Below are 21,029 nucleotides of genomic sequence, written 5' to 3'. Positions count from 1 at the left end.
CCAATGAGATGTGGGGGGACATGATCTTCGCCTCCAATATGTGGTCCTCCATGCCCTGCCCCTTCCTCAGTGAGCTTTAAGCCATGTACCAGAGAACAGAGGACAAACTGGAAGGAACCTCGGTCCTGGCTATCCCACAGAGAAGGATTTGCTGATCAGGAACACGCACTGTGAGCATAATGCGTTGCAGCCATTATACCCATCTTCATTTATTTGTGACGGTGTCCAGTAGTTCGTTAACTGATGACCCCTGGTGTGTACACCTCCTATTCTGCCATCAGCACCACTGGTCTTGATGTCCTCCCTGTGTACCTATGTTGAGGGGAGGTGACTAGATGGCAGGCTGGGATTCCCAGACAGCCCTCTACAGCTACAGAGAACCCAAGACCCTCTGAGCAGCTCAAGGTTGGGTGGGGGCCTGAGTTCTGGCTCTTAGAACCCTGGAAATACCAAATTCTGAAAGGATTGGAAGGGCTCTCGGAGAACACAAAATCCCATCTGTACCACTGAATGAATGGGGAAACTGAGGCCCTGAGAGAGAATAGGAGGTAGTTGACGTCCCACAATGAATGAAGGGATGAGTGAACATTCATTCATTCTTTTATTCATTCCACAGATATTTATTTAGCACTTTATGTGTCAGGCACAAGGATAAAACAGAAGATTCTTGCCCTCATGGAATTCACAAACAGGCAAATTACAAACATGAACAGGCCTCTTGGTGCTCGGTACTATGGACAATAAAGCAGGACCAGGGGATAAAGGGCACAGGCATCTATTTTGTCTGGAGTGATCAGAGAGGGCCCCTCAGAGGAGGTAACCTTGAGTGGAGACAGGCCCTGAGGATACCTGAGGAAGAATTTTCCAAGCAGAGGTAACAGCAAAAAGCCCTGCTGGGGACACATGGCAGAGTTTGAGAAGCAGAAGAAGGCGGGGGGGGGTGTAGGTGGAGCAGAGGGAGTTGGGGGGGAGAAGAGGCGAGAGGCTACAGACTGCAGAGCTCTGTGGCTGCTAAGTGGCCCCAGCCTCTGCCTGACTCCCACGCACCCTGCCCTTCCCCAGCCCTGCTCACCTGGGGGATGGCCTGCTCTGGACTCTGGAGACTTCAGGACCGGTGGTGGCTGGGTAGGGGCTGAATTTCAAACTTCTTAAAGTTTGAACTTCTAGGGTCACCTCATTTCTCCAAGTACGCAAATTCCATGTATAAGCTGGGAGACTCCTGCATCTGGAGAACTCATTCATTCATTCATTCTACAAACATGTTGCATACCTGCTCTGTGTCCAGCATGAGCTAGGCTCCAGGCATCGCAATATGACCTCATCTCTGGCCTTAAAGAGTTGACAGTTCAGAGGAAGGGACAGACACATCCATAGTTACCACCTGCTGTGATACAAGCTGTAATAAAGAGAATGTGGGAGCCCAGAGGAGACACTGGGCCTGGCCTGAGAATCAGGGAAGGCTTTCTGGATGAGGGGCATATTCAGGACAGGGTCCTGAATGAGTCAGTGGGGATGGGAATGGGATGTAGACCAACACTCCATGGAGAGGCCACTCATGAAAGGCTCAGAGGTGTGAGAGGCTTGGAGGTGTCTGAGAAATACTGCAAGGAGTTGAGATCTGGGATTAAAGGGGTGAAAGGTGGGGTAGAGGGGAAGACGGAGATCAAAGGAGTCAGAACAAGAGGGCTTTGTAGGGTCTGGTGGATGGGGACCATGCTGGGACACCTGGGTGCCCATCCCACCACTGCCTTAGACTTGCTGGGCTGCCTGAGCTAGGCACCTCCAATCCCAAGGTCTCAGTAGCCCCATCTGTGGAATGGAGCCATTTTGGGGGGGTGGCTCTGACATTCTACCAAGCCCCTAGGATGTTGTTTGTCAGTGTTCGTGGAGCCCTACAGAAGAAGAACAGTCAGGGCAGAGTTGCCTCACTCTCTGTTTCCCTCCCCCGACATGGCCTCAAATGTCCTCATTATACTGGGGGCCTTACTAAGGATGAGGACAAGGGGCTGGAGAAGGAGATGCCGGCATTTACCTTCCTTTTTTTTTTTTTTTATCAAACTACACACACAGGATAAAGGAAGGATAATTGGTCAGCAAGAGACTGTCAAGGGTAAGTTCCTCTGTGCCCCAAGAGTGGCTAAAAGGGTGGACACTGGACCCAGACAAACCACTGACCTGCTGTGTGGCCTTAGGCAAGTCACTTGGCCTCTCTGAGCTTCCCTTTCCTCCCCTGTAAAGAGGAGCTAATCAGAATAGAACCTCGCTGGATTGTTTTGAAGATTATATTATGTGTAAAGTGCTTAGAACACCGCCAAGCACACAGGCCTCAAAGTGATAGGCAGTATTATTCTTACTCTTACTGTTTTTAGTGGGCAAGGTGGCCGGAGGCAGGAGTGCACCGTTTGTTGGGGAGAAGGAGGGATTTGGCTCTGAAAGCGTTAAAATTGTACCAGCTGCTCCCATCCTGTAGACAAGGCTGGAGGAAACACAGTCCAGGTCCTGGGCCCCTTCACTGACTAATTTATCAGGTGCTGGTCACTTCGGGGCTTAGGAGAAAGAGGAAACAGAGAAAGCGGAAAAAGAAAATCCGAGGCGGAGAGTGGGGTGGAGGGAGATGCTGAGAGGAGGGGGTCACCTGGCGTCCGCGCGTCTGTACCTCTGTGTGTGGCGTGGAGGACCGTACCTGTGTATGCCACGGGACAGTGCCGGGCGCGGGAACGCCAGAGCGCGCACGGCGTGACAGACCGACCTGGCCGGGCGACCCCCTCCACCCCCACCGCGCGCCTTCTCCAAGCGGGTTAATGCACCGCCCCCGCCTCGCTGACTCCTCCCCGCCCGCGCCTCCCAGCCCCGCCGACGCCCTCACTAGACCTGGAGGTTGGACCCTGGGCTGACTGCGGGTCCCTGGCGGCGGGACCGACCCCGCACTCGCGGATGCGCCCGGCGCGCCCCGAGCAGCCCCCGCGCCCTCTGTGCGGTCGCCGCCGCCGGTAGCCGCTGGGCCGTCGGGCGTCCCAGGGAGCCCCGCGCCCCCGCCCAGACCAGACTGCCCAGATGCGGGCGTCACTCTGCCTGTTGCTGCTCGTCGCCCACGCCGTGGACATGCTCCCCCTGAACCGAAGGAAGAAGCAAGGTACGAGGGGCAGCCGGCAGGGTGGCCGGGAAGGCGCCGCGGGATAGTCAGGGGGGTCGCCCTTGGGGCATCTGCCTGCTGCCCGACGCCCGGGGCTGTTAACTCTTCCAGACTGCTGTCAATCTCACTTTACAGATGGGGAAACTGAGGCCCCAGGGCACCCGTGGGGCAAGCTGGACCAAGAGGCTCTCCAGGGAGGGAAGGAGCTGCCAGGGCTCTCTCATTGCCCCCGCTGCCTATAATCACAGCATTGCTGGGGGGCGGGGAGGGAAGTGACTTTTGCAGAGACAGGAAGCCTCAGGTGGCAGGCTAGAGGTCGCAGGGCCTAGGGGACAGAGTTAGTGGCTCAGAAATGATCCCAAGCATCCATACTGAGCCAGGAGGTGACATAAAGAGCCCTGAGCTGGAGTCCAGATGCCCCGGTCTCAGCCCCATTATAGACCCTGATCCCCCGGCATCACTTTCAAGAAGCCAGTAATTTTTGGTGGGTTCCCCTCTGGTGAGGGCATGAGCTGCATGAGCTCAGAGAGACCTGAGTTTGAAGACATTTATTCTGGGATGACCTGGAAGACGTCCAGCCCCTCTAAGAGCCTGTTTTTCCATCTTGACCTCCTAGGGCCACTAGGAGGATGTACCAAGGTTCAGACCATAAATGTACCTGGGGCACAAAGCCAGGGGTCCCTTGCACTCTCACCTCGGGGTCCTGTGCCACAGCCCCTCCCTGAAGGAGTCAAAACATCCTCAGGAGGTGGGTTTGAGGCTGTCCCTGCAGAGCCAGGGTTGGCAGAGCCTGGGGGGCCGAGGAAGGTGAGTGAGTCCCATACCTGAGCCGGCAGCCCTTTGGCCTCCGGATGGCAGTCTGAGAATCTACAGCCAGCCACTGTGCCCAGGGTTTTCTGCTCAAGGAGGGAATCCCCACTACATCCTCATGACATAGGGCTTATCCCATTCTAAAATCCAGGTGCCAAGGCTCAGACAGGCTAAGTAACTTTGCTAAGTTGACCAACGGGTGAATGAAGACCCTGTGTCTTCTTTCTTTGCAGCTCTGGTGTGAGGTCTGAGCTTGGCTACGTGGGAAAGAGAGCGAGAGTCTGCCCTCTGGGGGATTCTAGTCCACCTGAGTGAAAAAGCCCTAAATAGACAGTCACTCCTGGAGTGAAACGGGAAGCAGAGAGAGGCTGTGGGAGAACTGGGGGTGGGATTGGGTGGGACAGAGAGACTGTGGCCTGAAGGACTCCAGCTCCAGGTGTGACTGGACAGAGGGATCCAGGGAGAGGAGAGGTAGGTGGGCTTCACATGAACTGGGACCTCATGGGGACACTGCTCTGTGAATGGCCCTTGTATAGTAGTTACGGTCATGGGCTCTGGAGTCAGCCTGCCTTGTTCAAATCCCTGCTTCCCCAGTTACCAGCTGAGTGACCTTGGGGAAGTCACTTTGCCTCTCTGAGCCTCAGTTTACCCATCTGATGGTCTTTTAGAAGCTCTCTAAGATCTTTCTCAGTTCTTAAAAAGACCAAAAACATAGATAAATAAAAACTGTCTCCTCAGCGACTCCTCTTTAAAATAGGAATAATAATCTTCAGTACCCAACTCACAGGGCAGATGTGGGTAAGACTGAATGAGTTAGTGTGTATGTTACATGAGTAGCCAAGTACAATAGTCATTCTCCTTTCCTGTCCATTGCGTCCTTTGCCTCTCATAACAGCCTAGTGGGGCTGGGGGGATGCTTATTTTTTACACGAGGAAACTGAGATTCAGAGAGGAAAACTGATTTGTCCAACATTGCACAGAGGGTTAGTAGAAAAGCAGGCTTGAATCTCAATCTGTCTGACATGACGCTGAGAAGATATCTCCTGAGCTGTGTTGGTCTTCTCTTCTCAGAGCCTCACTTTCCCCATCTGAAGAGGAGCTAGTTTAGAAGATCTTTAAGATGCTTCTCAGTCAGTTCTAAAAGACACACACACACAAAGAATAAAGAAAAAGAAAACTTCCAGTCCCTCCCCCCATCCCCAGTTACTCAGTGAGGTCGGGCGTGGCTGCGCCTTACATAGCCACCATTTGGTGAGGGGGCTATTGGCACCCCTCCCCACGGTAGGTGGTCTCTTGCATATGGGACACATGCATGTCCAGCACAGCGTCTTCAGAAAGAGGCTTGTGGCTCCATTTATCAGTCAGGTGCAACGGAGATAGCCTTGGATTTCAGTCCAACCGCCAACCCCTTTGGGTAAGTGGATTCCCCACCACCACCTGCCCGCTGCCCACAGCCTTGGTTTCCCCATTGGCACTGGGGTGGAGGTGGGAGGGTAGCAGAAGGCTTCCTGTAGCATCTTCTGCAAGGTGGTCATAGGAGTCCCAGCCAAATAGGTATGAGAGATGCTGGCTTTAGCAGATTTCTTAACTGTGGGACTTATCAGAGGATTCATAGTGAAGAGGCTGGGGATAGAGAGCAGGACCATTCCCAAACCAGTTACAGATTAGAGACCATTTTTCGTAAGACAGCTTCTTGGAAAATTGCACATGAGCTCCGTGAGGGTCTTACCAGCTTTGACATTCTGGTCTAACTTTGGCAGGAGAATGTGTCCTGAAGGCACCTAGGTATTGGCAGTGTCTTTTCTTTCCTTTCCTTTCCTTTTCTTTTCTTTTTTCTCCCTCGCTTCCCCCTCCCTTCCTCCCTTCCTCCCTTCCTTTCTCTCTCTCTCTTCCCCTTGTTCATTCAACAAGCATTACAGGGCAGACTGTGCGCCCGGCTCTGTGCTGGGAACCTTGGGAGTGCCGAGGTGAACAGACCTGGGGCCTGCCCTTGAGGAGCTGCCCGTGTGGAGGGATGCCCTTCCCTGGCCCTCTCCTACCTCCCCTCCGTGCCCGAGTGCTTGGCCCAGCCTTTGGCCTACTCTGCAAGGTCAAGAGGAGCACTCACTGGGCCCAGCAGGCGCCCAGGCTGAGCTGTCACCCTCGGGGCCTGGTTCCCACAGACCCATGCTTCCTCAAGCTCCAGCATCAGTTTTTTGATGAAACCTAATTCTTCTGTTTCCAAGACAAGAAAGACTAAAAGAAAAGCCTTGAGAACGGCTCTTGGATCTCAAGTGACTCTTACAAAACAACATGTTGATTAATTAAGTATAAATGAATGAGAACCAGATGGGGATGTTTCTCTTGAAACATGCTGGGGTGTCCCGGCAGTAGGACAGTCGGGCAAGGTGAGGGGGCCCTGGTCTGTACCCCTACCTCAATACAGAGCTTCATTTAGGCAATGAGGAGAGGACAGGCCATGACTGACTTTCCCAGCGTCCAAGGCCTTCTGGGGAGGGGGCTTGGTGGAGGCGATTGTCACCCACATTCACATGGTGCCTTTAGATCCTTCTAGACCTGAGGCAGCAAAGGGCAGAGGGAGCAGCTCTGAAATTCAGGGCCCTCTCCTTCCCTGGATGTGTGATTTGGGGCAGTCCATGTACCTTCTGCATTGGTTCCACATCTGTGAAATGGAAACATTGTTGTACCTACCTCTTTGGTGTTTGGGATGATTCACCACAGTCCCAGAGGGAAGGTGTCCAAAGGCATAGAGTAGGTGCTTCATGAGGACTCAGCCACTTCCCCCTCCCATTTTACAGCAGAGCTGGATGCTCCCTGGGCTGGGGGAGGGGAGTTTCATGCAGGTTGAATCTCACCTCTGCCCTTCTCCCCTCTCTGAGCCTCTTTTTCTTTATCTGTAAAGGGACTGTGGCAGCGCCCACTCCAGAGTCCTGTTAGGTGGACTGAATATAATAATTCTCTGTAAACTGAAAAGCCCTATGTGGATGGCCAGGCCAGCAGCACTGTCCCCTGTACACAGACAGAGAAGCTGAGACACAGCAAGCAAGTACCTGAGGCAGGGGTGGCGATCGGGGAGGACCCAGGTTTCTAGTCTCCAGGTCAGGGCCATGGCTGGGCCCAGAACAAGGTGTATCCCACCTCCCTCTCCCATGGATGGAGACCACTCCACCCCTGCCCAGCCACCAGAGGAGACCCTTGAGGCGACTTGGGGCCAGCCACGTGCCCGGAGCTCTGCATGTGGGTTTCGACATCTGACTGACTATGGCGTTACCTGTGTTACACCTATTTCCTAGACAAGGGGTCTGAGGCTCCAAAAGGGGCAGGGACCTGCCCAGGAACTCCCAGCAGCTGAGCTGGTACGTGGACCCAGAGTTTTGGAGGCTCCAAAGCCTGTGCATAGAAAAAGAAATGAATTCTGCTAGAGACTTGCCAGGGGCTGCAAGGAGGAGGCATCTGAGAAGAGCCCCATCAGAGGGCTGCAGAGGTAGCAGCAGCATAGGAGCTGGGGACTCTGGCAGGAGGAGGGGAGGGTCTGGCCGGATGGGAAGGGCCGAAGGGGCTGTGTGGCAGAGGGGGTGGAGGTCCGATGGCAGACAGGCCAGAGCCCAGCCTCTCCCAGGGATGTCAGGAATGGATCCATCAGAAAAACTGACATGGACAGGATCCCTCAGTGCAGCCTAGAATCTGAGACTCAGAGGTGGGACGTTACTTGGCTGAGGTGTCACAGGATAAGGGGACCTTCTTCCCTTTGTTCCCCTGCCTCCTCTAGTCCATCTGTCAGTCCACTGTCTCTTCATCCATCTTTCCATCCTTTCATCTAGTGAAAAAACTGAAGCTCATGTTGATGCAGAGTTTTTCCATAGCAGATGAGGGAGATAAATTTAGTAAATGCAGCTTGCATTTAGAATGCTGAAATGGTGTAGAATGGATAAAACAGAACAGAATAGTATAGAGCAGAATAAAATAGAGTGGGGTCGGCAAACTGTTTTTGCAAAAGGCCAGGTAGTTACTATTCTAGACTTCATGGGACATATTCTTCCTGTTTTGTTTTGGTTTTTTACAAGCATTTAAAAATATTAAACCATTCTTAGCCTACAGGCCATACAAAAAGAGGCCATAGCCCAGTTAGCCCATGGGCCATAGTTTGCCAGCCCCCTTTTTAGAAGATATCAGAGTGCATTGCAAGTGTTAAGATTAATTATCATTTTGAGAAATGGGTTTCGGCTTACATATGTATGTGAATGTATGAGTGGGTGCATGTGTGTGCACATGGATGTGGGTGTGTGTGGGAGTGTGTGAATGAGTGTGTGTGTACTCTGTGTACTGTGTGTGCACTGATGTAAAAATGTAATTTTTACCATTCCCCCAAAAGTGTGGAGCTTTTGGCTGAACCCAATGCAGTGCTCCTGACAGCTCTGAGAGGCGGGTTCTAGGGGATCCCAGTATTGCAGATGGGGAGACAAAGCCCCCATGGGTCACACAACCATAGGCGTGTGAACCCAGAGAGTCTGGCTCTGGAGCCCCAAACAGGACACCGAATTGCCTTTATAAGTAGCAACTGCCCTCGACACATTTTGCAAACCTCTATTTCTTTCTTTCTTTTTTTTTTTTTTTTTTGGCGGTACGCGGGCCTCTCACTGTTGTGGCCTCTCCCGTTGCGGAGCACAGGCTCCGGACGCGCAGGCTCAGCGGCCATGGCTCATGGGCCCAGCCGCTCCGAGGCATGTGGGATCTTCCCAGACCGGGGCACGAAGCTGTGTCCCCTGCATCGGCAGGCGGACTCTCAACCGGGGCACGAAGCCGTGTCCCCTGCATCGGCAGGCGGACTCTCAACCACTGCGCCACCAGGGAAGCCCTGGTGCTTATGCTTGTTTCTAATGGCCCAGGATCTGGCAGCCACGTCCTTCCCAAGATGTTTTCTTTTCCCAAGGTAGATTTTAGCCCTAGGACCCATTGGGGGCCTAAATATCCCTCCTGCATTAGACACCCTCAAGCAGCCAGTGAGCGCTGGACATTGCATGTTCCTTTCTCATCGACCCTCCCCCAAACCTTCCAGGTGGATATGGTTGCCCCTCTTCCTTTACAGAAGAAGAAGCCTGGTTCAGAGAGAGAAACAGGCTTGTCCAAGGTCACATAGCCAGTGTTCCTGATTCCAGAACCACAGGAGCAAATCCCGCCTACTATAGACTGCTCCAGAAAGTCCATCTAATGCTGCCATTAACCACCCTGTCATTTATATAGCACTTTATCGTTTGCAGAGCAGTTCAACTTTCATTTTTTCTCTGGAGTTCTGGAGAAGGTAGAATAATGGAATGTTAGGACTGAAAAGGCCAGTTGAGACCTTTGAGACCCACGCTTGTGAAAATGGAGCCTCAAGTGAGGAAGTACCTCACCCAGGACCAGCCAGCCAGGAGTGGAGGTGAGGATGCAGGAAAGCGAACGGGGGTGGTGAGGGTGGCCTTGGATAGGCAGAGTAAGGCAGCTTGCTCCAGGGCCTGGAATCTGGTTTAGAGCTTCTCAGAGCCTCAGTTTCCCCTGTGTGACTTGGCCATGCTCAGTCCGCTTTGCCTTTCTCCCAGGCCTAGAAGAAATGCTAGATGAGAGGATGGAACCAAGAGGGCTTTCACAGCTTGAAGGCTGTCTGCAGAGGTTTCTTAATAACCAGAGGCCAGCCTGGGGTCCAGGAGCCTCGTAAGGGCCTCCAGAGTTACCTGAGTGCCACATGGGGTCTGTGGCCTGGCTGTGTGGTTCCATAAGAGGGACCTGGTGGAGGCCTGGGCCACACAGAACCACTATGGCCTGGAGGGCAGTCCTTGCATCAGAGCCCCAGGCTGTGGACACTGTCAGGACGTAGATCAGCCCCAGACCCTGTGGACACCCAGGAGCACACTCCTCACGTATATATCCATACACATATATGTTCCTAAAAACATTTATTTGTTTTGTTTTAAGTACTTAATTTTCACTGGCACCAAAGGTTTAGAAAAGTCTCTTTTTGATTTGGTTTTATGGTTGAGCATTTACTCTATGCCAGATGTTACCTATGTTGTTTTATTTTATTTGTCAATGTCAGGTACTATGCATATAAACTGACTAAATTCTCCTAATAAACCTGTGATGTGGGTACTATTATTATCCCTGTTTTACATATGAGAAAACCAAGGCACAGAGGGGTTAAGTGACTTTCCACAGGACACACAGCCAAGTTCAAATCCTTCCTAGTCCCCGAGCCAAGCTCCAACTACTGAGCTCAGTTGCCTCCCACCCTTATTTAGTCCTCACATCAACTTACAAAGGGACTGTTATTATCCACATTTTACGGAAGAGGAAACTGAATTAAGAAGAGAGGAGCATTAGTTGAAGTATGTGAAACTGCCATTTTTGTAGGTTGAAAACAGCCAAATATTAGCGATTTCATATGTTCCAGTCCAATAGCTTGGCAAGTAAGTTTGGCAAAGCCAGGATTTAAACCCAGACAATTGCTTCCAAAGGTTGGGTGCATAGCCCTCCTGTCTGGCCTCCTCCCAATTCATCCAGATAATAGCCCACGAGGTGATTTGATCCTTTTATTCTCCAGAGGCCCTCCAAGCACAGAGAGGGCAATCGACTTGCCAGGGTCACACAGCCAGGATGGGGAGAGGTTGGAATGTGCCCCCCAGGTCTCCATAGCCAGAACCTCCTTTTCTCAGCCCTGTGCAGCAGTCAGCGCCACTCGGGACACATGAGCCCTTGGCCCCACCCCTGGGGATTCCTCCAGGGTCCCGAAGGGATGGTTTGTCCCCAGTGCCTGGGCGAAGCTCACTCATTTTGAGCACTGCTACCTCAGGCTAGGCCCCTACTGCCTGCCTCTGGGATGATTTCTTGTAATGCCGCGTGACTCATAGGGCCCCTGCTCTGTGGCCCGTGGTGGGGACTCCTCTGTGCTGCTGTGGGTGGGGGGTTCTGTTTCAGCATCTCAGAAGAAAGGCATTCTCAAGCCTGGGGGACCCAGACTGCATAGGGAAACCACTCCCTTTCCGCAGGGGTGGAGACACCCAGAAAGGAATGTCACAACTGCCCTTCTGCAGCCTGCTCTGGTGTTGGCAGGCAGGCACAGTTGTCTCTAGCAAGTGCCAGATGAGCAGTGGGAGGCTGGCTGGCTGTCACGAAGGCCACGGCCTCTACTGCTCACCAGCTGAGTGGCCTTGAGCAAGTCACCTCTCCCCTCTGGGCCTCAGTTGGCTAATTTGCAAAATGGGGCATGAAACGCATCCCTAGCACATAGTGAGTGCTCAGTTAGTGACTATGAAAAGTGTCCAGTGCCAGGCAGTGGGTGTGGGATTTGGGCTGTGACAGGCCTGGGCTCAGCTCCCAGCTCTGCTACTGCCGTGCTTGGGTGAAAATATTTCACTCCTGACTCTCATTGTTGTCTATCAATACAATGGGGATGATAATAGCATCTACATCATAGGATTGCCTTGAAGGTCAAAATTGTGCATATAACCCACCTGAGAGACAGTAGGTGCTAATGAATGGTGATCACAGTAATGCATCATGGGAAGGTTGGCTCCTTCTAGCATCCAGGACATTCCAGCCTGATGTCAGACATACCCCTGCCTGTGTTTGAAAGTCCTCTGTAGACCTAACTCTCCAAAAGAAGGTTACTTTGGGGAGTCCAGATTCAGAGGATAGGGAGGTCCTAGGTGCTCTGTGTCTATGGCACAGTGACTCACCTTCTCTGAGCCTCTGTTCACTCCTCTGTGAAAGGGAACCTCAGAGAACAGCAGTGAGGATGGAAGGATGTGTGTGTGTTTGTGTGTGTGTGTGTGTTGCTGGCACATTACAAATGTATAAATGATATGATGGCTATTTGTGGATGAGGCCATGATGGGGCCTGACATCCTGCCCTCTGCCCATGGCAGGCTGGAAAAACCCAGTCAAATGCTGTCTTTCAGACCTGATTTTCCTTCCTCCTCCCCTCTTGCCCCCGCTTCTGACAGGCATTTGAGTCAATCAGACTTAATTCATAACACATTATCAGCATCAGCCAAGCTGATAGTACTCTTGTTTTGTATTATTTTATTTCTCTTTCCTTATTTTTAAATGGTTACAAATTGCCAATTTTTAATTTTACTCAAAATTTATTTCACTTATTTAAAATTTTTTCATTTTTATTTTATTTAAACATTTTAATTTTATTTTTAAAGTTTTAATTTTTATTAATTTTAATGTAATTTATTTAAATTTACTTTAAAATGTATTTTTATTTTATTACATTTTATTTTTCTAAGTTTTTAATTTTATCATTTAGTTTTAAAATGCCATTTTATTTTAAATTTTTTATTAATTTTAGTCATTCTTTATTTTAAATCTTTTAATTTTACTTTTCGGGTTTTTTCATTTTAAAATTTTTATTGTATTTTTATGTGCCCACTTTTTTATTGGGTTTCCTGAATTTTTCTTGTCAGTTTATAGGACTTCTTTGTATTACCTACATATTAATCCCCTGTTGGTTTTGACATGGAAGATACGTTTCTTCAATCTGATACCCAGCTGCTAACTTTGTATGTCCTTTAGAGAACAGAAATTGTTGCTTATAATACTGTTCATGTGATCAATCCCTTGAAGGTTTTTTAGGTAGGAGGGCATTGCTTCTGCGGTATGTTCTGGGCTTTTTGATTTTACAAAAAGTCCTCATAAGATGGTCTCATGAGAAGGGTGTGAGCCCCTGATTCTCTATCCCTTGAGCGGATCACCCTTCCCGCAAGTGATTCTTCCCTGACAAGTGTTGACAGTCCTGATGCAGCAGCCCTCAGCCCTTCCTGAGTACATTCCTGGAACTCAAATTCAGGTGATGCTTCTCTGTCCACCCTCATTCCTGGATGTCCCCTGAGTCATCGCATTTCAGCCAGCACATGTCTGTTGAACACTTGCTGTCAGCTGGCCCCTGTCCTTGGGGGCCCCATACTGATGAAGGTGGCAGGCCCAGTAGAGTGAATAGCAGAGGTGTCAGCTGGAGACCCCCGCCCCTGGGACAGGGGACGTTGGCTTGACGTCCTCCCTGAGAGCGGAGCATCCCCACAATGGCTGCCGTTCTCCCAGGGTTGCTTTGGCTGAATAGCTTCAGTTCGTATACCATCTTATTCCCCTGTATCAATAACCCTCCCTCCAACCACCTCCCCCATTAAAAGAAAAAGAAAAAAAACCGAGCACTCAGGACATTTCTGGGTAACAGACTTTATTGAAGGTCTGGGGATGCTGCTAAGGGCTCCATGGTTTCAGACTTAAGACCACTGGGTTGTCCCTGAAGCCTCCCCTCTTCTCCTCCTGTCTGACCCTGCACACAGCTCAGGGCCCCTCTTTGGCCCTGAGAGACGCATGACTTTCAGTGGCACTTCTCTGCCTTTGGAGAGCCACTGGGCATTAGGCAGCAGGGAGCGGCTGAGAGGCCATCAGGGAGGCATGGCTCCCAGCAGTCAGGAGCTAGGACTCTAGTTTGCATCCCACCTGACTCTTCACTGTGGGTTCTTGGGTCAACCACTAACCCTAACCCTAACCCTAACATCTCTGAGCCTTAGTTTTCTCATCCATGAAAACGCGTAAATGTAGCCCAGCTTTTCAGGGCTGTGATGGGTTTGCAGTGATTTAACACAGGACCTGGTAGCTCAGGATCCTGCATGCTGCAGACGGCATCAGCCTGGCTCTGCCCATCTGCAGACCTGGTCCCTCAGAGGATCTACAGGAGCTCACAGAGCCCAGCACCTCTGGCTGTGGCTGCTCATCTTGGTTCCAGCCCTTAATCCTGGTTTTAACTGGGCAAGAAGGATTATGGTTCCCATTTTGCACATGAGGAAACTGGGACCCACTGACAGTAGAATTTCCAGGCCCTGCAAGCCTAGGTCCCTCTAACTGGCTGGGTTTCGGTGTGGTGGAGACAGTGCCCCAGGACCATGAGAGGTTTCCAAGGTAGAGCCCCACCACATATGTGCCTGTGTCCCCTTCTTCCATTCAGCTCCTCCCTGCTGGCATCACACCATTTCTTGAGCACCTACTATGTGCCAGGTGATTTTTGTGTGCATTAGTTACCCACAACCTTCGAAGATAGGACCCATTTTACAGAAGAGGAAAGTAGAATCCAGATAGGTGAAGCCACTTGCCCAGGTTTCCACAGCCCCCATACAGTCTGGGTTGGAAGCCAAGCTGGGGCTCTGAAACCAGAGCTGTTTTTCACTGTGCCAGGAATTGGTGAGCAGAGCCCAGGGCAGAGCATAAGGACAAAGTTGGCTCCCATTTGATGTCCTTGGCATATGAGCTGGGCACAGAGCCAGGGGCTCTGCAGGTTATTACCTCCCTTTATCCTCCGGGCACCCCTTCGATAGCATCATTCTCATTTTGCAGCTGAAGTGTGAGGCTCAAAGAGGTGAAAGGGACTTCCCAGAGTCAAGGTGGCAGCGCTGGGATTCATACCCAAATGTGTGTGACCTGGACTCCCGCCTGCCCAGCACTGCCTCCCTCCCATCTCCCATTTCCTGGGCAGTTGGTCTGGGGGCCTGGCCCGGGCAGATGTCACTGTGACTCACCACTTATTCTCACCTTCAAGAATGACTTCAGACAGGGCCTCGGGTTTCAGTCCAGCTTGGGGGCAGCGGTATACAGCTGGTTTAGGGAGCCACTGAACAGCAAGCCGGCTTAAAACAACCAGAGGGAACCTTGAATGAGACCTTGTCCTGGTGGCCTGCGAAACTCGAGAGGCCACAGCAGGTCAAAGAGTCACAACCCGAGCCAGTGGCAGGGAGGAGCAGAAGTGATTCAGGCATCTCTGGAGAAGGCTGCGGGGCAGACACAGTCATGGGATTCTTGGGTTAGGTCCCCTGAGAGCTGAGGACGGGTAGCTGAGGTCTGCTCACGCCAGCTACCTGCTGCACCACGGGCTAGGCCACTTACCTTTTAATCCTCATAATATCCCACAAGCAAGACTTGTCCATCTGCTGCTCACAGCCAGCAGCCTGGTCCAGACCCCCTAGGTGACCACAGGCCTCCGCCCTGGGCTCCCAGCTCCCACTCCTGCCCCCTACTGTTCATTCTGCTCAGCCCCAGAGGGAGCTTTCAAGATGGCAGACACTCCTTGGCCTGCACCACGCAGGGCCTTCCCATCTTGCTTCCAGGAAAACCCAGCGCCATCCACACTCCTGAGCCTACCACCCAGGTCTGGGCTGATCCGCCTTTCCGACCAGCTCTGGCCTCACTGCGCTCCTGCATGCTAAACCCCTGGACCTTTGTACCTGCTGGTCCCTCTGCCAAGAATGCTTTCCTTATATGTCTCAGCGAGTCCTGTCTTGTGGCCGGGACCCTCCTCTCCTTTCCTCACTCTGTTTACTGTCATTCACTCACTGTCACTATCTCAAATGACCTCTCTCTCCTTTAGGATGCAAACTCCTTGAGGGGAAGGGCTGTCTTGTCCACTGATGCATCCCCAGTGCCTACAACAGTTCTTGGCACATAGTAGGCTCTCAAGCACATTTGTGAAAGGAACAAGCTTTCCAGTGAGTGGGTGATTGCCTGTATCTTACATATGAGCAAACCGAGGTTCAATAACGGGCCCAGGGAGTGAAGTGTGGAGCTGGGATTTGAAGGCGGGGTTGTCTGATCCCAAGCCTTGGGTTCCCATCTCCACTCTTTATGCCTCACTGCTGAGCAAGACTGATTGGGAGCCTCATATATTGTGGGGAAGGGGTGACGATAGATGTGTCACCTGGAACAGCAAGAGCCCAGCCATCCTCAGTCCCAAAGCAGGTGCAGCAGTGGGTATAGCAGGCCTGGCATCCCTAGTCAGAGGCCAGAGACCAGGCTGTTCACAAAGCCAGACAGGGAGAGCCAGCTGGCTGGAGATAAAAAGTCAAAGGCACCCATCCAGAGACCAGGGTTCCAGCCCTGCCTTCCAGTGACCCACTGTGTGGCTCTGAACAAGTGCCTGCCCCTCTCTGAGCCTCAGAGCACCATTTGTAAAGTACTACTAATATCCGTATACTACAGAGTTCAAACTTTAATAGACACTGCCCAAATCCTTTTCTATTTTTTATTTATTTATTTTCTTTCTTTTTTTTTTTTTTTTTTTGCGGTATGCGGGCCTCTCATACCGCATTGTTGTGGCCTCTCCCATTGTGGAGCACAGGCTCCGGACACGCAGGCTCAGTGGCCATGGCTCACGGGCCCAGCCGCTCCGTGGCATGTGGGATCCTCCCGGACCGGGGCACAAACCCGTGTCCCCTGCATCGGCAGGCGGACTCTCAACCACTGCGCCACCAGGGAAGCCCCCAAATTCTTTTTTAAAGTGAGCACTGGATGTTGTCAGTCTTTTAGTTTGCCTTTCTGGTAGGTCACAAGTAATATTTTGTTCTTATTCTAAACATCATTTTGAAAATTATTAGTGTAATGTAATAGCTCTTCCTGAGGTTACTGGCCCATTTGTCTTTCTTTTTTGAATTACTTGTAATATTTTTGCCCATTTCACACCTTGGGTTGTTGCTGTTTTTCTTCTTGATTTCTAAGAGCTCTTTGTATATTAAGGATGGTAATCCTTGGCCTTCTTTTGTGAGACATAATGATCAGAGTGGACATGTAACAGAGGATCACAAACATGACGTTTGCCTTTTTTTCTCTCTCTCTCTAATTCTGTTATATCTCTAAAACCCAATCCTTAATAACTTTGGGTAGATCTCAGAGTTTCTGGTATTAAAAAGCTCAGTTTGGTGCTAAATTTTTAAAAACACAGGTCTAATTCAATGCTGTCTCCTTCCCCATCACTGACTTGGCTCCTGACTCCATTGATCTGCCCTGTGGGGAGATGTGTCATCCTCCCTCCCTTCCTCCCCTGTGTGCTGGGGAGCAGAAGAGGGATGGGGACAGGGACAGCTGTGTCTTACTTCTCTGGTGCTGCTGTGGCCTCACAAGTCCCAGCAGTGAGAAAACTCAGGGCCGCATCACCAGTGAGCACAGGGAAGCGGTTGGGTCTAAACGTTCCTATGCCTCCCTCCACACCCTCTGTGTGTGGCAGGTGCCCTACCTGTGGCACAGCTGTGACTTATTAGGGGAGGAGCATGGCCTCGACCTCTTCGCATATTCCCAGCTCCCTCACTACCCCATGGTACCCCTACAGCACCTTTGGGTTGGAAATTTTGGATCAAGTTCAACAGCCTCCTTCAGTGTCCATGTGATCCGGACAGAGAATTGGCCAAATCGTGGCAGCGCAGGCTTCTGAGAGACTGACCCCGCCCCTCTGCATCTCTCATTCATTCTCCCCCCTCCCCCAATAGACATGGGAAGGATCAGCAAGTGTGTGTTCAGTCAGGGGATGAAATGCCCATTTCCATGTCTCATCAGGTTCCCTCCAAACTGTGAGTGATTCTCTTGCCACACCACCTGGGTTTAGGGAATTGGGGAAGTGCCCTGCCCCGCCACAGCCCCTGCTAGACAGTCCTTCCTGGATCCTTTTCAGACATCGGTTTACACCAGCTGGTAGGCAGTGGAGGGGGAGAGGATGGAGGGTGCAAAGATATCTGGCCTCCCCCTTGCTAAGTTCTGAAGGGGGTGTCTGGCTCCAATTCCACACTCACGAGGCAGCTTTCTTTAGAACACAGTGGTAAGGGGAGGGGAGGACTCAGACTTTGTTTCCACCCTTAGTCGCAAGTTTTGGAGCAGCAAGATACATCTTGTTCCTTCATTCACCCAATGGACACTTACAGAGCACCAGTGTACCCCGGCACTGTGCATGGCACTGGGAGGCGTGGGTGAACAAGGCAAGGTGCCTGGGAAATTTCCCTTCCTGATCTAGTATCATTTTGCGCATCTTTCTAAAATGTTTCCACAGGTCTGTGATTTGTCTTTTAACTTTGTCCAATAAATCAAATAAAAGAAAAACGTTTTTGTTTCTTGTTTTCACTGGAGTCTAGACAAGGGCCTGGTATATTGTAGGCATTCAAGAAACACCTACTGAATGGATGGTCGGATGGGTGGATGGATGGCTATTGGGCCCTTAGAAACACTGAGTTTAACCATCCATTTGACAGATGGAGAAACTGAGGCCCAAAGACAGGGAGGGACTTGCCTGAGGACCCACAGAACTGGGATAAGAGTCCATATCTGGTGCACTCTCCCTTCTACAGGGTTTTCAGAGGGGGAGGGAGCCTGTGGGGAGAGACCAGACCCAGAATAGGGTCCCTAAAGATGTTCACCCCATGTCTGGAGGTCCAAACTGGATTCCCAACTCTTTGTCACCGCTCGGAACCTCCAGTTACCCCAGGTGCTGGATGAGAGGGGCTGGGGCTGTCCCTGGAACACCGAGAGGGTCCAGTGCTGAGGCCCAGCCCCATTCCCTGATGCTCACTGGCAGCAGAGCCCCCGGTTTTCTCTGCACTGGGAGCTGATGGTATATCCAAAGCTTCCTTAGGGCTTAATTGTAAGAGACAATTAGGGTGTTTACATGGGACATATTCTAGGGGCTGGGTTCTCCGCAGTACTTAATAATAGCTACCAGTTACTAAGACTCCCTGGCTTTAAATCCCAGCTTGCTGCTATGTGATCCTTAGCAAATTACTTACCTTCTCTGTGCCTTAACTTCCTTGTCTGTAAGAGGAGGTAATAATACCTCGTAGGGTTGTTGCAACAGAGTCTGGCCTTGTAAGAGCTCCACACTGCTCACAGCTACCCCATTGCTGTGCACCTACCATCTGCCAAACCCTGTTCTGAGCATGTCAGACACACCAGCATACTGAACCTTCTCAGCAATGCATGAGGACAATGATTATGCCCATTTTACAGATGGGAAAACTGAGGCTTAGTTTGCGATTTAGACCCAGGCTGTCTGCTTGCAGAGGCCGACTTAACTGCTACACCATGCTGTAGTGCCTCTCCTGCCATTGGTGCTGAGGGACTTCGGGGTCTGAAAGTCTTTAGAGATTATCCATGCCCTTAGGGGATGCCCCCGGAAGTGAGCAGACGAAACCAAGAGGACTGGCTCGAGATCCTCCCCCTATGCAAGCCTCAGCCAAAGCAGCTCAACTCTTAGCTGCCCTATTAATCGAGCTCCCAGATCACATCCTATCTTGGGAAAAAGAAAGCTTGCTTGGCTGAAAAAAGTTGGAAAGTCCTCTGTCAAGACCAATCCCTTGTTTTTCTGCTGGGGAAACTGAGGCTGCCAAGGTCACACAGTGAGCCTGAGTCCCAGCCAAGAGGGGAAGCACGGTCCTGGCTCCTAGTCCCGAGCTCTGTTCATTGTGGGTCTTCAGCATGGTGGGGTGAAGGGGTCATTTGTGGAGCAAACTGCAAGACCTGGTACCTCTCAGTCGCGTGCATGTTAGGAATCATGTGCTCTCAGTTCCTCTTAGGAAGTTCCCCCACCTTCCCTGGAATCCTGGCACTCATCCTCCCCACGGCTCGTGGGGGGCTCCTGGACTGGATTAGTGGGCACCATCCCCCCTACCCCCGGCCTGTGGCATCAGGTCTCCAGATTGGCTGGACATGTCCCACCAGGTCCTGACTGCTGCAGCATCCTCCCACTCAGCCGAAGCTGAAGCTTTCACAGCCTCCCAAAGAGCCACAGGAGGCCTCCACAGCCATAAAGAGCCCAGGAACCATGAACTCCCCCACAGAGGGAAAGGGAATTAGCAGCTAGTGTTTCCTGTCCCCAGTATTGCCAGGTGCTTTATACACAGCTCTTGGCGCACTTTATAGCACCCAAGGCAAGCTCAGAGAGAATCAGAGAAGCAAGAGACCTGTCCGACGCCACATGGCCAGACAGCCCCACCACAGGCAAAGCCAAAACCTGTCTGAGTCCACTCCCCAGCCCACAAGTTCTCACTGAGCACCCACTGTGTACCAGGTACCGGTGCTACAGACATGAACAAGTCAGAAACACCTGCCTCAGAGAGATTACATTTGTGTGTGTGTGTGTGTGTGTGTGTGTGTGTGTGGTGTAGCAGGGTCTCTTGAGCACCTACTATGTGCCAGGCACTGTTTTGAGCATAATGCATTTTATCTGCAAAATAGCCCTGTAAAAGTCACTAGAAGAAGAAACTGAGGCACAGAGGATTTCAGCAACTTGTTCAAGGTCACACACACAGCAAACCTATTCTTCTAACACAAAAAGAAAAGGAACTGTCCTCTCCGTATATTTTCAGAAGAATAGCAACTTCACGTACCCAACACTTCATGACAGTTTTACATGTAGGACAATTGCAAGACAATTCCTTACACAATTTCACATACTTGACACTTTCACATGCAAGAGAGTTTTGTGACAGTTCCACAGACAGATGGATTTTGCGACAGGTTTGCACTCCGGGCAGATTCGTGACAATTCTTTTTTTTTTTTTTTTGAATTTTATTTTATTTATTTTTTTATACAGCAAGTTTTTATTAGTCATCAATTTTATACACATCAGTGTATACATGTCAATCCCAATCAACCAATTCATCACACCACCACCACCACCCCCCCACGGCTTTCCCCCCTTGGTGTCCATACGTTTGTCCTCTACATCCGTGTCTCAATTTCTGCTCTGCAAACCAGTTCATCTGTACCATTTTTCTAGGTTCCACATATATGCATTAATATACGATATTTGTTTTTCTCTTTCTGACTTACTTCACTCTGTGACAGTCTCTAGATCATCCATGTCTCAACAAATGACCCAATTTCGTTCCTTTTTATGGGTGAGTAATATTCCACTCTATATATGTACCACATCTTCTTTATCCATTCGGCTGTCGATGGGCATTTAGGTTGCTTCCATGACCTGGCTATTGTAAATGGTGCTCCAATGAACATTGGGGTGCATGTGTCTTTTCGAATCGTGGTTTTCTCTGGGTATATGCCCAGTAGTGGGAATGCTGGATCATAGGGTAATTCTATTTTTAGTTTTTTAAGGAATCTCCATACGGTTCTCCATAGTGGCCATATCAGTTTACATTCCCACCAACAGTGCAAGAGGGCTCCCTTTTCTCCACACCCTCTCCAGCATTTGTTGTTTGTAGATTTTCTGATGAAGCCCATTCTAACTGGTGTGATGTGATACCTCATTGTAGTTTTTTTTTTTTTTTCCTTTCTCCG

General features: G+C 50.8%; 1 protein-coding gene across 1 annotated transcript in view; it reads left to right on the top strand.

Moving 5' to 3' along the window:
• Positions 1 to 3,054: 3,054 nt before the first annotated feature.
• Positions 3,055 to 21,029, top strand: part of RSPO4 (R-spondin 4) — a gene marked incomplete at both ends in the record, with an annotated part of 44,445 nt that continues 26,470 nt past the window's right edge. The window contains one exon of the mRNA XM_082644505.1: positions 3,055 to 3,133. Coding sequence (XP_082500631.1) covers positions 3,055 to 3,133 — 79 coding nt within the window. The remainder of the gene's footprint in view (positions 3,134 to 21,029) is intronic.

This window comes from Mesoplodon mirus (assembly GCF_964341445.2).
Source record: "Mesoplodon mirus genome assembly, chromosome: 15".
Taxonomy (NCBI): domain Eukaryota; kingdom Metazoa; phylum Chordata; class Mammalia; order Artiodactyla; family Ziphiidae; genus Mesoplodon; species Mesoplodon mirus.
The sequence above is the reverse complement of the archived record's forward strand: the minus strand, read 5'-3'. Positions and strand labels throughout refer to the sequence as shown.